This window comes from Portunus trituberculatus, chromosome 40, assembly GCF_017591435.1.
Source record: "Portunus trituberculatus isolate SZX2019 chromosome 40, ASM1759143v1, whole genome shotgun sequence".
In the NCBI taxonomy this organism is placed as follows: Eukaryota; Metazoa; Arthropoda; class Malacostraca; order Decapoda; family Portunidae; genus Portunus; species Portunus trituberculatus.
Window position 1 is genome coordinate 7,759,887 of NC_059294.1, and position 17,614 is coordinate 7,777,500.

Sequence of the window (17,614 nt, forward strand, 5' to 3'; positions counted from 1 at the left end):
GTCTCTTACTCTCGAAGTGAAGCTGGATAATATTCACAGACACAAGAGAAGTGAGAAAACTAATAGCATTGACTCCATCTACTGTCTACTATTTTCAAGTCAGCAGACTCTATTAAGAAGGCTGGTGAGACCGTATCTTCCTTGCAAGCTAAAAGAACCACCTGAACTCGTGACTCTACAAAGGATAAAATGGAAAGCCTTGTGGAAATGTGGTACATAAGTTTTTTACAGTAAAAGCCCTCTTATCCGGCATCAACGGGACTGCCGACATGCCGGATACCAGAAGTTGCCGGATACTTGAATAGAAGTTAAATTATGTCCACAATCACCACTCTACACTCATTCATCTTACCATAACAAAGATCAGCTGATCACCGTGCCGCACTTCGCCACCCACGCTGCCACCTTACACGCACCAACACACAATACTAACATTCTCTTTAATACTTTCCTCTTATAAATAAGTTGATGGGTTACAAAAATAAAGTATACGTGACGAACCTTGAACCTGTGGAGCCAGCCATCAGAGAACTGGCATGCCCCTTTCTCGCCCATCTTCTTAGCTAAATATTTACACGCCCTTTCTCTTGTAACATTAGGCCTGTAATTGTGACTCCTTCTGATCTTTTCAAGCTGAACCACTCATATAACACTTTGTCCATCGTTTCACCACAATGATACTGCAGTGTGTGACGATTTTCCGCTACCTTTGGTGTGTCGGTGGCTTTCATGTAATCACGCAACTTTTTCGTTTGGTATTTAATGTCATAAATAGTTGATGAACCCACACCATATTCCGCCATTAGTTTCTGTCTGCTTTCACCTCTCTCTAATCGTCGACAAATGTCTACCTTCTGCCTAAGTGTAAGCACAACATGCTTCCTCTTTTCTACAACTTTAGGCATGATGAAGGCATCAGGCAATTAACAGTGCACATGTGGGACTGAGTCACTGAGTGAACACAGTGCAGTGGGCCGCGGGTGGCGTGAAGCAGTGCACTCTGGTGGCGAGGGGACAAAGTATGCCTCGCGCAGGAATTTTAATCGATTTTATGAGCACACATATTGATTTTTTATTGATTTTAAGGCTCGGGGAAAAATGTGCTGGATACTTGAAGCTGCCGGATACTCGAATGATGGATATGAGGGATTTTACTGTATGTGATACAATGATGTGCCCTTTGTTTACATTCCACAGTTTGCCGGTTAGTGTCTTTCCCATTTCACTCTCCCTCCCTTCATAAATTTAAGACCATCAACATTATAAATTTACGTACATACATACATTAGTGTACATTATAATGACTTAGATTAAACTGCCTAAATGTTTAACTTCATAATCTTTACTTTCATTAAACCATTCACTGTACTATGATGCACTCTCGCTTTGTTTACTCTCAATGGAAGTTCAAGTCAGGGGTTAAACTTGTTATAATCGGTTCGCTTAACGAAGTTTCGCTTAACGAAAGGTTTTTTAGGAACGTAACCCCTTCGTTAAGCGTGGGTTGCCTGTATTGTGGAACAGTAGATGTAAATGCAGTGTCTCTTATTCAAACAAGTCAGATAATGCTAATTTTGATAAATGTGGAAATAATTTTCTTCAATATTTTAATATACAGTGTACTTGAACTTAATTCGTTCCAAATGGCTGTTCGAGTATTAAAAGGTTTGACTATTGTTACCTATAAATCAGGTAATTCATTCCAGCCATTGCCAAACCCAAGTTTAGAAAAAAGTAGCCGTTATATTTTGTAGTTGCCGCTAGCACTGACGCATAGAAGCAGGGTTAGCCTGTCTTTGATGGGCTTGTGTCCTAGCAAACACATCTCTTCCTTTGTTATATAGGTCATGTTGGTAGTTTTTTTTTTCCAAACCAGGCCAGTTTCATCACAATTAAAGATCTGTTGGGGGTTTAAGCACTCCTTATCCACAAATTTCTTAAATTCAGGCACAAATTTCTCAGCGGCAACTCTGTCGGCACTTGCAGCCTTGCCATGCCTCACAACAGAATGAATTCCACTTCTTTTCTTGAAATTCCCAAACCACCCCTTACTTGCTTTAAAATCATCATTGGAGTCAGATGTAGTATCAGAAATAAGATCAAGGTGCAGCAGCCTAGCCTTCGCACAAATTATGCCCTCTGACAAAGAATCACTAGCCATCTGCTTTTTGTTTATCCATACAATCAACAATTTCGATGGTTGTCACTACATTCTTTCTTTTAGGCTTATTCTCACCACTACAAACCTCTTCGGTGCCAGTGTAAGCTTCTAATTGAAAAAAGAAAAAAAAAAAAAAGCGCAGGACAATGTTATTCTTATGACTGCGGAGGATCAACTGGCTGCAGTGGCCAGCCAGTGGGGCGTGTGGGGTGGCAGCAAGGATTCTATAGTATAAGGATATACGGGTTCAATGAGCAGGCTGGAGGAATTGATTAGGGAGCTTAGCTTCTAACAGATGACGCACGGATCGCAGGTAGAAAGGGGGTGAGGGATGGGGGTGTCCATCAGCAGGGGAGGATGAGCGCTGTTACAAGATTTAAACAGTCAGTCAGTCACGGGAAGGACCACAAGGCACTTCAGCCATCACTCGCCTCCGCCTGGGCCACCCCACACTTAGTGCTCACTTGCACCACCTACGTCTGTCTTGTGACCCCTTCTGCCCTTGGTGTAGAACTACCCCTGATGCCATGGAACATTTCCTGCTTCAGTGCCCACGCTTCCACTCTTAACATACTGCACAATGTTCCCGACTCTCCGCCCTGGCCATCATAACACTCGACCTGCCCACCCTCCTGGCGGCCTCAGGTGTCCATCCCTTCTGGCAACCTGCTGTCCTTAGCCTTACTTGTGCCTTCTTGAGCAAGACTGGCCAGCTACCACGCCTGTGATACCCACACAGGACTACCCCAGGGCTCATAAGGATCCAAAAGAGACCACGAAGATCTATGGATCCTTATGAGCCCTGGGGTAGTCTTGTGTGGCTATCACAGGCATGGTAGCTGGCCGGTCTTCCTCAAGAAGGCACAAGTAAGCCGAAGGACAGCAGGTTGCCAGGAGGAGTGGACGCCTGAGGCCGCCAGGAGGGTGGGTGGGCATGTCCAGTGTTATGATGGCCAAACCAAAGAGCCAGCATAGTGCAGTATGTTGAGAGTGGAAGCATAGGCATTGAAGCAGGAAATGTTACATGGCATCAGGGGTAGTCCTACACCAAGGGCGGAAGGGGTCATAGACAGACGTAAGCAATGCAAATGAGGAGTATGGTGTGGCCTAGGTGGAGGCAGGCAGAAAATGCAGATATATATATATATATATATATATATATATATATATATATATATATATATATATATATATATATATATATATATATATATATATATATATATATATGGCAGGCAGAAAATGCAGATATATATATATATATATATATATATATATATATATATATATATATATATATATATATATATATATATATATAAACATGTTTTATTTGCCTTATAAGTTCATAACCATGAGAGAATGCAAGGAAAAATGGGGGTGGGGAGAAAGCATGGGAGAAATTTTCTTAAGTTACTCCTGAAAACATTTTCTATGAAAGTACTCGCTTCTAACAGAAAGCAGCACCGTCGCTGTCTTCCAAACTTTAACCCACACCACAACTTCCTCTCTGTATATATATTCCTTGGGCGGCAGAAAGATAAAGACCCTTTGTTTATTACAGACACGTAGACAAACTTTCGACTAATAGGTATTTTTTTTAGTATTAAATCGAACTTTTGCGTTCGACTATTGAAAAATTGAAAAATTACCAATGAAATAACGCGGTATTCATTAGTAATTCACTATCACTCAGTGCCATGGAGTCGAGGTTATCCTCATGGCATGAGTGTATATGAATACTAAGATATGATATCCATTATAGCATGCAATAGAGGAGTGGAAACATAAATATCATAGTGAAAGACAACACGCAAGCTAAAAGTGTCACAAGAAGAAGAAGCGGCCGAGTAGCTGCGAGTCTCCGCCTTGTCTGTGGGTGATCTCATCTCTGCTTTATTCTTTGGTATTCCATGTAAGATTTCACTTTATGCATTACAAAACAATCCTTTCTTGGGGGCAAGGTTTGTAAAAAGCTAACAGAAATGTTGTTTTGTGAACATAAATGCATATATAAGACAGTAGCACCACCTGGAGAGGTGGTGTTACCAGCAACTTGAGAGCAACCTCATAGCAACCTTGTTACCGTCCCTCCAAGCGTTCATGGATGCCATTTTGCGGCAGGAGGTTGCTCTGACGTTAAAGTTTCTTGGATCCAGCTCCTGGCAGCCAATAAGCACTTTTAGGCGGGTTACCAACCTCCACCCGCCAACAGCAACGAATCTTTGTGGATGCTATTTTACGAAGGTTGGTATGTGAGCAGGAGGTTGCTATGTAGGTTGTCTGTACCAACATAGGCAACAATCTGCTTCTTGGATCCGGCACCAGAGCTCCCACCTATCGGCCAGCTGTGGAACTCTCTGGCGTGCAGTTTGAAATTGCATCTGGCGCTCAGTTTGAAAATGCGGTTGAGCCAAATTGCGTATAAGCAAACTGATCGCGCAAATTGAATTCATTATAATATTTTTTCGGTCACGTTATAATAAAAACGTGTAAATCAAACATGCGTAAATCGAGTTACTTGTATATATATATATATATATATATATATATATATATATATATATATATATATATATATATATATATATATACACACACACACACACACACACACACACACACACACACAGTAATACTCCGCTTAACAAAAAGGATAGGGGGTGTCAAATTAATTGTTTGTATTGTGCAATGGTTATTATTATTATTATTATTATTATTATTATTATTATTATTATTATTATTATTATTATTATTATTTTTACTATTGCTGTCAATACTATTAATATAATATATGTAATTATTTGTATTATTATTTGTTACTATTATTATTATTATTATTATTATTATTATTATTTTTTTTTTTTATTATTATTTGTTACTATTTATTATTACTATTATAATTATTATTAATATTATGTTTTATTACTACTGTTATTATTGTTATTGTTACTGTTATTGTTATTACTATTGTTATTATTGTTATTGTTACTGTTATTATTATCCTTATTATTATTATTATTATTATTGTTAATATTATTATTATTATATTTATTTTTTTATTATTATTATTATTATTTCTTTGTATTATGGGTATAACTATTATGCATGTATCTTCTTTGATTGGGTTAAAGTTATGAATTACTTAACATATAATCATGTATTCATTTTCCACCTTAGTATATAAATTTCATTAGTCCATAAAGAGCTTATGCTCCATGGACTATGGTCATTGTATATAATAATGTCTATAATAGTAGTCTGTCTGTATATATCAAGACCAATGAATATATCAATCAATCAATCAAAGCTGTTCGTAGAGCGGAAATTCGTTAAGCGGACATAATTTTCCCATAGGAAATAATGGAAATAGTGGGGATGCATTCTGGGCTGGTCCCCAACATACCACATGCGTTAAAAAATATATACATATATATTTCTATTAGCTTGTTGCAAGCCTTACACCCAAGAAAGGATTGTTTTGTAATGCATAAAGTGAAATCTTACATGAAATACCAAAAAATAAACCAGAGATGATGAGATCGGCCACAGAAAGCGGAGACTCCGGCGATTTGGCCACTTCTTCTTCTTGTGATCTTTTTAGCTTGGCGTGTTGTCTTTCACCACGATATTAGATTTGTTTTCACTCCTCTATTGCCTGCTATAATGGATATCATATCTTAGTATTCATATACTTTAGGAAGGCGGTGGCATAGTGGATAAGGTGGTGAGCGTGGGATTGGGCAGATGTCCATGCGTAGGTTCGAATCCCACCACGTACAGCCTTAAAACACTTTGCCATTTGTTGAGTGGTTTAAAGTTACCTACATGTCACCATGATACCCAGGTTCTAGGTGGTTACACTCAAGATGAGCTTGGGCAGTGATATGGGCCCTAATATGGGTACCACTATAAATAAAATTGCCTGCGCCACTAATGGGCGGAAGCTGAACAGCGCTTCCCATACACTCTTCAAGTGTGCCTACAGGCACTATAGGCCTTACCGTAAAAAAAAAAATATATATATATATATATATATATATATATATATATATATATATATATATATATATATATATATATACGCTCATGCCATGAGGATAACCTGGACTCCGTGGCAGTGAGTGATAATGAATTAATAATGAAATACCGCGGTATTGCAGAGTGAAAAAAATAGTTGAGATCTAAGAGAAAGAAGAAAGAAAAACACTGATTGTGTCTTGAAAAGGTTTTAAAATAAGTTGAACTGGTAGAAAAGTTGTATAATATATGCTACTGTGTGGCTGCTACTGCAACAAAAGCTGGTTCATCCAAAGATGATCCTACCTTTTAACAAATTATTGTTATGGACAAGTAGCTTTGAAAATATGTAAATGAAAAGATATAGTTCTTTTTATTTTTACTGATAAGCACTTACGAATTTGATTGTTCTTAATGTACTATTTTTTTTTCATTTCACATTTTGTATATGCATATTATATCTTTGCACTCTTTTTTCAGTTTCTTAACATGAACTTTCATATGGATGATTTATCCATGTGTGTGTTTGTGTGTGTGTGTGTGTGTGTGTGTGTGTGTGTGTGTGTGTGTGTGTGTGTGTGTGTGTGTGTGTGTGTGTGTGAAATACCAGAAAATTATGCCTTACGAGTGATATATAGCTAATGAGTATGTATTTCATTCTCCTGAATTTTTTACTAGCTGCTGATTGTAGAACTTCAAATTTCCCTGAATTATTTTCTACATGGTTAGTCACTATCATGTACAGGCAATCCCCGCTTAACGAAGGGGTTACATTCCGAAAAAATCCTTCGTTAAGCAAAACTTCGTTAAGCAAACCGATTATAACAAGTTTAACCCCTGACTTGAACTTCCATTGAGAGTAAACAAAGCGAGAGTGCATCATAGTACAGTGAAAGGTTTAATGAAAGTAGAAATTATGAAATTAAACATTTAGGCAATTTAATTTAAGTCATTATAATGTACACTAATGTATGTATGTACGTAACTTTATAATGTTGATGGTCTTAAGTTTATGAAGGGAGGGAGAGTGGAGTGGGAAAGACACTAACTGACAATCTGTGGAATGTAAACAAAGGGCCCATCATTGTATCACATACAAAACTTATGTACCACATTTCCACAAGGTTTTCCATTTTATCCATTGTAGAGTCACAAGTTCAGGTAGTTCTTTTAGCTTGCAAGGAAGATACGGTCTCACCAGCCTTCTTAATAGAGACTGATGACTTGAAAATAGTAGAGACAGTAGATGGAATCAAGATGGTGGCGAGCAATGCTATTAGTTTCCTCTCCTCTCGTGTCTGTGAATAATATCCAGCTTCACTTCAAGAGTAAGAGACTTCCTGGTCTTCTTAGCAACGCTAGATGACATTGCAGGGCGTTTTGGTGGTAAGTTGAGCGAGGAAAGACGAGCTGTTGCTGACGCTGTTATTGTTTTTAACAGGGGGAGTGCATGGTGCCCGTGTTGTTCACCAGAGGCGCTGGTGTATTCACAAGACTGTCGGCTTGCATGATACGGCGGTGCTTTCAAACTTGAAAAAGATTACCTGGATAAAACTTTGTTAAAGCGAGTTTGGTATTCGTTAAATGAGCAGATGGTAGTAAAATGAAACCTTCGTTGTAGCGAAATTTCGTTGTGTGAACCTTCGTTAAGCGGGGGTTGCCTGTACACATTTATTTATGAACATGTATGTGTGTATGTGTTAAAGTAACATTTGAATATTTTATATGCTACATTATTTTATAATCTTTACAGTCAGCTGACACTGAATTCTGAAGGTGGGAGAGCAGTTTCTCCATCTCAGGTGAGTCTCTCCACCTCCCCTCCACCTTCCATGCGTCAGCCTGGGTTAAATGAGGTCGAAAAAGAACAGAAAACTTCTACTAGGCGCAGTCCTATGCTCAAGTCATACAGTCAGGACACTGCTGGCTCCAGGACAGAGGCGACATTCAAGGTAGGAGACAGACTAAGAGGTTGAATGTCGGCTTGTGTAGCAGACATAGCAGCAGTCGTGATCTTGAGAGTGAGTAGATATTCAACCCAAGAAGTTTTGTATCATGAAGGTTCCTTGCATGTGCAGTGGCATAAAATTTTGTATGTGTAAGTAATTGTTTTCAAGTAACTTTAATATTTACTTACTGGTTCTGACAAATGATGATGCCTATTTCAGAAGGTGTAGCTAAAGGTTATCCCTCAGTTCATATATATATATATATATATATATATATATATATATATATATATATATATATATATATATATATATATATATATATATATATATATATATATATATATATATATATATATATATATATATATATATATATATATATATATATATATATATATATATATATATATATATATATATATATATATATATATATATATATATATATATATATATATATTTTTTTTTTTTTTTTTTTTTTTATGTTTACTTATCTATAAATGCAAAGTAAGTAGTGGTGTTGGAGTAATGTGATTTGTTGATGTACAGTCAGCTTCCCTTTTGCGTCATACATCACGACAGGTAGGTCAGAAGTTGTCACCTTTGTTTAAAAAAAGAAAGAAGGAAAGAATGAATATTCATCCACATGTTTCTGCAAAAAACTGCATGTGTAATATTATTATTCTTCAACACTCTTCTCTGCATGTTTTTTTCTTCTTTGTCTTCAGCTTTCACTGTGCACACTAATCTTCATTCTAGTTTATGGTGAATTTGGTCCGTGTAACTGTGATTGGCTAAAGCTTCTGCAATGCTCAATTAAAATGTGGGTTTGCTTTGGACTTATTTTTTTTATAGCTAGCATGCCTCTAAATTTTAATTGGCTATGATAGTCATATAAGTGTGAGTCACATTAGCGAGGTTTTTTTAACTAACCTCCAATCTTTTTCTCCTGTTAAGGCACTGACCAATTCCTTGGAAGGGGGTGGCAAACAGGTACCAGCTAGTAGGCGGCACTCAGTCACTGGCTGCATCACAGGCGGGAGACCACTGGGACCATGTGTTAGGAGACATTCAGTATCTGGCTGCAGGCTGCTGCCTTACCACCCAAAAGTCTCCGTGCTTGAAGAGACTCCCTTTGCAAAGAAATTTCCAACACTCTCTAAGTTCATACCACATGGTGCGAATCATTGAATTAGTGTAATACTAGGGCAAGTGAATATCTCTGCCTGCTCAGTATGGTCCAGCAGATTGGATGTATCCTAGATTCTATTTACATATTTGCTTTATTGGTAGAGGAATAGTATATCCTATATGGAACAAAACAATACATGTATTTTTTTCATACATATTTTGAACTTCAAAATAGAATAAAGAACTAACTGCTCATCTGCCTTTAACCTTACACAGTACATATAGGCATCTAAACCTTCATTGACTGTAACATTGTACAGTAGTTGCAGCCATCACAGTACTGCTTGCCATAAACTTTTTGATGTGTATTTTATTCTAATTGAAATTTGCCTTTACTATTAGTGTAATAATCATGATGATGATTATTTACCTACATGTCCCTGCAAAGAGGATTACAGTAGTCTTGGTAATGGTAGTAATAATGTTCACAGGTCTATGTGCTAAACAGTGGAGACTCAATACTCGAACTTAATTCGTTCCAAATGGTTGTTCGAGTGTTAAAAAGTTTGACTATTGATACCGATAAATCAGGTGATTCGTTCTAGTCTTAGCAAACTTCAAGTTTATTTTTATTTTATTTATTTATTTATTTATTATTTTTTTATTAATTAATTAATTAATTTTTTTGTGAGAGAAGGCTGGTGATGGATAACTTAGAAGAGGAGGGGAGAAGGGTGGGGAGAAGGAGGGAGGTTGCTGGAGGACCAGTCACCATCCATGAAAACATCTTTGTAATTTTTCTCCTGGTGTGATTCCTGTGAATCCACTAATGGAGTGCTGTGGCTCACTAACACTTGCACTCTCACCAGATTCCTTATTTTCATCACTAATAAGCCTCTTAGGTGCCATCGTTAAGTTTCTAAATTTAAATCTACCGACAAAACACAGAAGAATGTTTTCTCAACACTGCGGCAGGACTTGGGATGCACACCAGCATCCTGTATACCAGTAATATGGTATCAGAATGACACAGTGGCAGCTGCGAGAAGGGAGTTTGATTACCAGATATTTTCACTACTAATAAGGCTTTGGTGTTAATGTAAGTTTATAAATAAAAAACTACAGATAGAATGCAGGAAAATGTTATCTTGATGACTGCGGCAGCACAAGTCACAACTGGCGGAGGGACAAGGGGAATGCCAGGGAGCCTTTGTTTGCAACCATGCTTGTGGATTTTCGACTATCAGGTATTTTTTTTAGTATTAAATCAAACTTTTGTGTTCCAGTATTGAAAAGTTCGAGTAATGAGACTCCACTGTACTAGGCCAATATTCCCGACAAAGGAGGGATAACTGAGGAAAAACATCCACATGCATTCACTCACATTCATACCCGTGAACATGCCCTAGGAAAATTACAAAATCAATGATTTACTTCTGTGTTCATTCATTGCTTTTGAAATTGTGCATTTGCTAATTCTGTGGCATAGTGTGGACCATTTCTGGTCAAGATGCACATGTGCATCTGGTCAGAAGAAAGATTTCCAGCTTTCATTCTCACATGGCAAGGTCATAATATTATGGCTGAGGTCAGTATCTTTTCTGTGCAAAGTGAACAGAGATTGTATGTAGTAATGTAAAGGAGACAAGCATAAATATTTTTTGCATGGCTGGGATTTGAACTTTGAACATTTTGGTCATCATCAAAGGAGACTACCTCTGCACCACCAGGACAATCATGTATTTGTTACAACAAGCAATGTTGTGTACAGGTTAAGTGGCTGCATTGCTTGATAATTATTGTGTGACCATTTTATCTTGAGCATTTGTTAGCTGTCCTTTCTGGGAACTTCCAAGTCTGTGGCACTGCCACACTTGTGGCCAGGTACTTACTAATTCAAAATTAAATTGGGTTGTATATAAACAATGTAATGCTCTGAATAGTTAAGCTTATGTAATAAATGGTTTGTTTTTAGTGATGCATGATTGCATGGTTTCCTGTAAACATCACCATATTTGAAAAAGTTTTCTCTGGATGCTGTCATGTCTCTATGAGTGACTGAGTCAGGATACGCTGTTAGAGTGACCATGTCAATTCATTGGTCACATATACTTATTCTTGTCTCCAAAGCCAAAAAAATAACTTATTTATTCATTTAATTTAATAAGTATTTGTATATATATATATATATATATATATATATATATATATATATATATATATATATATATATATATATATATATATATATATATATATATATATATATATATATATATATATATATATATATATATATATATATATATATATATATATATATATATATATATATATATATATATATATATATATATATATATATATATATATATATATATATATATATATATATATATATATATATATATATATATATATATATATATATATATATATATATATATATATATATATATATATATATATATATATATATATATATATATATATATATATATATATATATATATATATATATATATATATATATATATATATATATATATATATATATATATATATATATATATATATATATATATATATATATATATATATATATATATATATATATATATATATATATATATATATATATATATATATATATATATATATATATATATATATATATATATATATATATATATATATATATATATATATATATATATATATATATATATATATATATATATATATATATATATATATATATATATATATATATATATATATATATATATATATATCTCTCTCTCTCTCTCTCTCTCTCTCTCTCTCTCTCTCTCTCTCTCTCTCTCTCTCTCTCTCTTGAATCTTAATAATTCATTGACAAATAGACAAATAAATTTGTATGAAATTTGGGTTCTATATGCAGAAAGAAAGAAAGGGGGAAGGAAGGATGAGAAAATGGTGTGTAGCAAGTAAGGTTATCACTGACCTTGGGTTCTAATTTGATAGTTTACCATGTAGAAAGTGGTAGCACCACACTCCAGGAAATCTTTGGAAAGGATAACCCCCTAATGTTCAGGATTAACTGGTCATACCATAAATAGTGCAGAAGGCCATGTGGGAAAAGAGTGTGTAGTGCAGGATTCACAAGGCTATTACATGGTTTGATTGATGATGTAAAGAAGTGAAAGTTTGTGAGCCTGAAGTGCCTGTAGGGTTTTGTTCCTGTAAGCTTATTTCTTGAAGGCTTGGATTATTTGTTGGCTCTTATGCATGATACATAGACAGGAATTTTTGAGTGGCACCTCTATTGGCACATGCACACCTCGTGCTCCCTGATCTTCTTACGATCAAAGACAGACTTGATAGCAGCACGGGGTTGATCTTCGGCCACTTGACAATTCCAGAAATATGACCAGCTTCCTGTGGGACTCGAACATGGAACGCGTATTTCACCACCACCATGCACTGACCGCTCGGCCACTGTGATTGAATGGATACACAAGATGCCTAAGTGGAATAGCATGGGAAGAGGGGAGAATACCAGGAGACTGAACAAAGGCCATCATAATCCCAGTCTACAAGGGGAAGGGTAGTAAAAGTCTTTAAAAATTATAGAGGTATAAGTGTCGTGAATATACTCTAGTCTCTACAGGCTAAGCTGATCTAGAAACCAAACCTCTGTGTCCTTTTCGCATTTCAGTGGTACAACTGAATGGTGATTGCATGAGGTTCGTGCCACTTCTCCAAATCTTTATCGTAAAACTATTTCAATCATCTTTTCAGCTAGCTTTGCCATGAGCCAATTTTCTAAATATTAGCAGTAAAGCAGTAATGAGAGCCAACACTAACCTTTTGAAAAATTGTAGGAAGAAATAGACATAAGAAAGAAAAAAATAGACATCTGTGGAACATCTGCTGAAGACATAGCATATCAACAGTTATGGAATTGAGTTTATGTAATAATACATGTTTATTTATATTCACATTTTTTAGAAGGCTTAATATTTCAGTAGCATTATTGTTTTCCAATTGTTATTATTTTTTCATTGGCACGGGGTAACACTAACTGATTGAGTGACTGAACATTTCATTATAAAGATCTGGGAGATACCAAGAACTGTAGGAAAATAATACTCAGCTGTCTTGCTGAAAAGTGAGGAGGAGGCTGGAGATGTGGTTTGTAGATCAGCATAGCCTGTAGTAACAAGAGTTGGAAAGGTCAGTGGAAAAGACTGATGGATATGGTGTATGTCACATGAAAAATAATTGGCAGAAGAGAAAATGTGGGATATGTGGATCATATCTTTTCACTTGAGTGGCAGTTAGAGAAATGAAAAACAAAGAGTTATATTGCACTCTTCCATTTTGAGAAAATGTATGACAGAATGAAATGGGTACCAAGATAAGATGAAATCTAGGCATATGATGTGAACAGGAGATTGTTGAATGAGGTCTGAGTTTGAAACAAAAGACAAAAGAGTAGGATCCAATCAGTTAAAATTAGATACTTGAGAAATTATTCTAGTGTGTTGGAGATAGATGGTCAAGGCAAAGAAAGTGTTTGTAGTCCACAACCTATTATTCTTTTATAAAAAAAAATCCCCATAATGGAATACTTAAGATTTTAGAATTTTCAGTGATCAAAATGGTAGGTATAATAATTAGTCTTGCTTTTGATAAAGAGGATTTGATAGATAATAAACTTACTAACATCCCTCTATTATTTGTTATCTGAATGAAGTGGAGCATCATACAAATTTGTGCAGAGTGATATTACATCAAAATGAACTCTTACTAGTGGGAAATAATCATTGTTTTCTTGCACTACAAGAGTTTATGAGTAAAGGAGACAGCAATAGAAAGGGGGAGAAGGAAAGTGAAAAGTAGTGTGGCCTAATGCATGTCCTTGCAGCTTTTCTTTTTCTTCTTTGAGCTTCATTGACATTTAGTTTAGCTGTTATGCTGCAGCATCCACTATAAGGTCACCAGTATATTGAAAGAGGTAAAGAGTGGTGGCAGCAGCCGACAGAAGAACCTTCTATACCGAATTAATTATTTAATTATATAATTGCCTAAGCTCATCACTCACTTGATACACTATCTGAATTCACTCTGTGAGCATGAATTTTCTTGAGGCTAAACCATTATGCATGCAGAATTTTCATATTACATACTTTTTTCTCACGAAGGTGTTGTAAACTCAGTTTTTTCTTGTTATGCATCCTATTGTACTGTAGAATCTTAATGAGTCATTACTTCTTTCATAGCTTGCTTTTCATGAACCTTGTTGAATATACACGCTAATCTTATTGATAGAAGAGAAATCTGCTTCTACATACTTGGTAAAATAACATGATAGAGTTATAGCTGCCTCATTGCAAATATGTAGTATAGATGCTTAGTAGTTTATTATTATTATTATTATTATTATTATTATTATTATTATTATCATTATCATTATTATTATTACTATATTATTTTTATTATTATTATTATTATTATTATTATTATTATTATTACTATTACATATTATTATTATTATTATTATTATTATTATTATTATTATTATTATTATTATTATTATTATTATTATCATTGTTGTTGGTGGTGGTGGTGTTTTTGTTGTTGTTATTGCCACCATTATTATTATTGTATTATTATTATTATTATTATTATTATTATTATTATTATTATTATTATTATTAATATTATCATCATCATCATCATCATCATTGTCACCCTTATCATTATTTTCATTATTATTGTTATGTTATTTTTATAATTTTCAAATAGTTTTATTCAAATATTCTTATAGATATTGTATTAAAGATGTTTTATTACTTAAATAGGAGGTTTATATTTTCAGAATACGTAGTTAGATAAGAACATCCTGATCATAATTATCACAGTGCACAGTTATTCCTCTTTTTTGCTTTAAGTTACACTCTGAAAATACATAAAGTTGTACGCCAATGCATTTTTGGTCCTTTGTTCTCAAAGTTTCATGAAATAGCAGTACTGTGAGTGATCGTAGGTAAACCTTAGACTTGCTGATCAGGAAGTGAGGTCCTGTATGTCAAGCATTTCTAGACCTACACTTATTGTAGATACTTTCCACTTTCAATACTGATACTGTACTGACAAATTTCATACAACTCTAATACATTCTACTGCCCATAGAATTAATTACATACTTTGAATTCTTTTTAATAGTAATTTCATTTGTGCATTTTTTGTTTCTTTGAAATCTGAAGCATTTTAGCTGAATCATATGGTAATCAGCTTGACACTTTTATTAATGACTTTATCAATAAATTATAATTATATTCTTTAACAAAATTTTGATATATGGTAGTTAGGTATATAATCTAGTTTCTTAAGCTTTTTTCTAATATTATTGATCGGAAATCATTTGCAGCATATTAAAACTACCTAATTCTTTGTACAAAACTTTCAAACTTGATGAAATTCAGAATTTAGAATCTAGATTTTGAAGTAATTTCTTAACTCTTGTTGATAACTCAGCAGCTCACTCACATCATCCTTTCCCTTGGTATATTCCATAGTGAGCTCAGGCGCTGTCATTCAGAGGTTCATGGTATGTTTTGTTTTGTAGGTTACACATACATGTACACACACACACACACACACACACACACACACACACACACACACACACACACACACACACACACACACACACACACACACACGCATGCACGCGCACACACACACACACACACACACACACACACACACACACACACACACACACACACACACATACACACATACACACAAAGCCCGGAAAGCGGCGAGGCATATGGGCAAGCTTCTTAATGTGTAGCCCCTGTTTACCTAGCAGTAAATAGGTACGGAACGTAACTTGAGGGGTTATGGCCTCGCTTTCCCAGTGTGTGGAGTGTGTTGTGGTCTCAGTCCTACCCAAAGATCGGTCTATGAGCTCTGAGCTCGCTCCGTAATGGGGAAGACTGGTTGGGTGACCATCAGACGAAAGTAGTGGTGGTGAATTACATACACACACCTTTTATTATTTAATTTATAGAATCTATCAGGCATCCATCAATGATGTGTGTACTTGTCTATCATCCACAGGAAAAGGAAAAAATATCCGCGAGTGAGCCAGCATTAGACAACCCCAAGCCACTTGCGCAGCAGAACAAGAAAGCATCACCAACATTGGAGGAGAGCACGTCCTCAGACTCTTCGGATGGTCGTAAGAAGAGTACCAAGGGCATGTTCAACAACAAAAGTTTCCTTGGGAGTTTGAAGTTGAAAAGTAAGAGACATAAAGATGTGGGTAAAGACTCTGTAAAAAAGAATGCAGGTTAAAATATTAGAAAACTATGACTGTAGACATCATGTATTGTGATAGTTCCAATAATATTGGTAATGGGAATTGTTTCCATTGTCATATTATATGCACAAGTTTATTTATTATTTTTTCTTTATTTGGGAATATTTAAAACTTAGTAACAATACACAATGAGAAAAGTTCTATTGTGTGGAATCTGGAGCCTGCAGTCCTCAAGACTGAGGTCTGTTTAAATGGCTAAAGGTTGAGATGACAAAGTGGCATGAGGTCTTCTAATGGCCTACCATTCTTGTCCACTCTCTGTCACCTACTTCCTCACTAATGGTATTACATGCATCTCCCTAACCCATTCATCAGGGATATTGGATGTGAGGTGTGTCATGAAATAAGAGGCACATTTAAGTACATACTTATAATTGTTATTGTTGTTGATGTTGTACTACCCAGGATTCCCTGACCGGAAACTGGTGTTGATGTGCCCATGTTTTGAGGGGGATGAGCATATGTATCTTAACTGCAACAGATGGTTTCTCATGGTTAGTTTTTTTTACTAACCTTATGGCTCTAGCATGCCCTTCAAGGGACCTGTGTAGGTAGGTTTGTTGTTCAAATGAAATGACATGTGATCAAGACAGAGTTAACAGAGTTTACTGGATGCTGTTGTTGCAACTGTAAACATTTATGACAGGTATTGTATTTTTTTAAATCTTTGCTGTTGGCCAGGAGAGGGTGTAGATAAAAAGACAGCCACCATCACAGTATGACTAGAAGAAGATTGGCAGATGTGTTTTCAACTCTTAGACGGACTGCTTCCGCTTTGGTGGCAAAAAGCAATAAGTTACATTGGTCAACAAGTATTTAAAGAAATGTTATTTTGCAAATTATTTATCATACCTTACATACCTATATATATCATTCATGTGCTTATGGTTAGGTATGTTACTTTCACTGGGGCATAGCATTTATTTTCTAATCTAAAAACATTTAAAAATCTTCAGGCTGGAAACTGAAGTG

General features: G+C 35.2%; 1 protein-coding gene across 20 annotated transcripts in view; it reads left to right on the forward strand.

Moving 5' to 3' along the window:
* LOC123515927 (stromal interaction molecule homolog) overlaps positions 1–17,606 on the forward strand; it is a 116,484-nt gene extending 98,878 nt beyond the window's left edge. For 8 of the 20 annotated variants that reach the window (XM_045274831.1, XM_045274838.1, XM_045274839.1 and 5 more), the window contains 3 exons: positions 7,935–8,133; positions 9,091–9,310; positions 16,381–16,590. In XM_045274831.1, the coding sequence (XP_045130766.1) occupies positions 7,935–8,133; positions 9,091–9,310; positions 16,381–16,406 (445 nt within the window). In that variant the 3' untranslated portion in view covers positions 16,407–16,590. Of the gene's footprint in view, positions 1–7,934; positions 8,134–9,090; positions 9,311–12,668; positions 12,855–16,380 lie in introns of those variants that run through there. The other 12 variants (XM_045274844.1, XM_045274848.1, XM_045274850.1 and 9 more) reach the window with 7 other exon arrangements.
* The last annotated feature ends 8 nt before the right edge of the window (positions 17,607–17,614 follow it).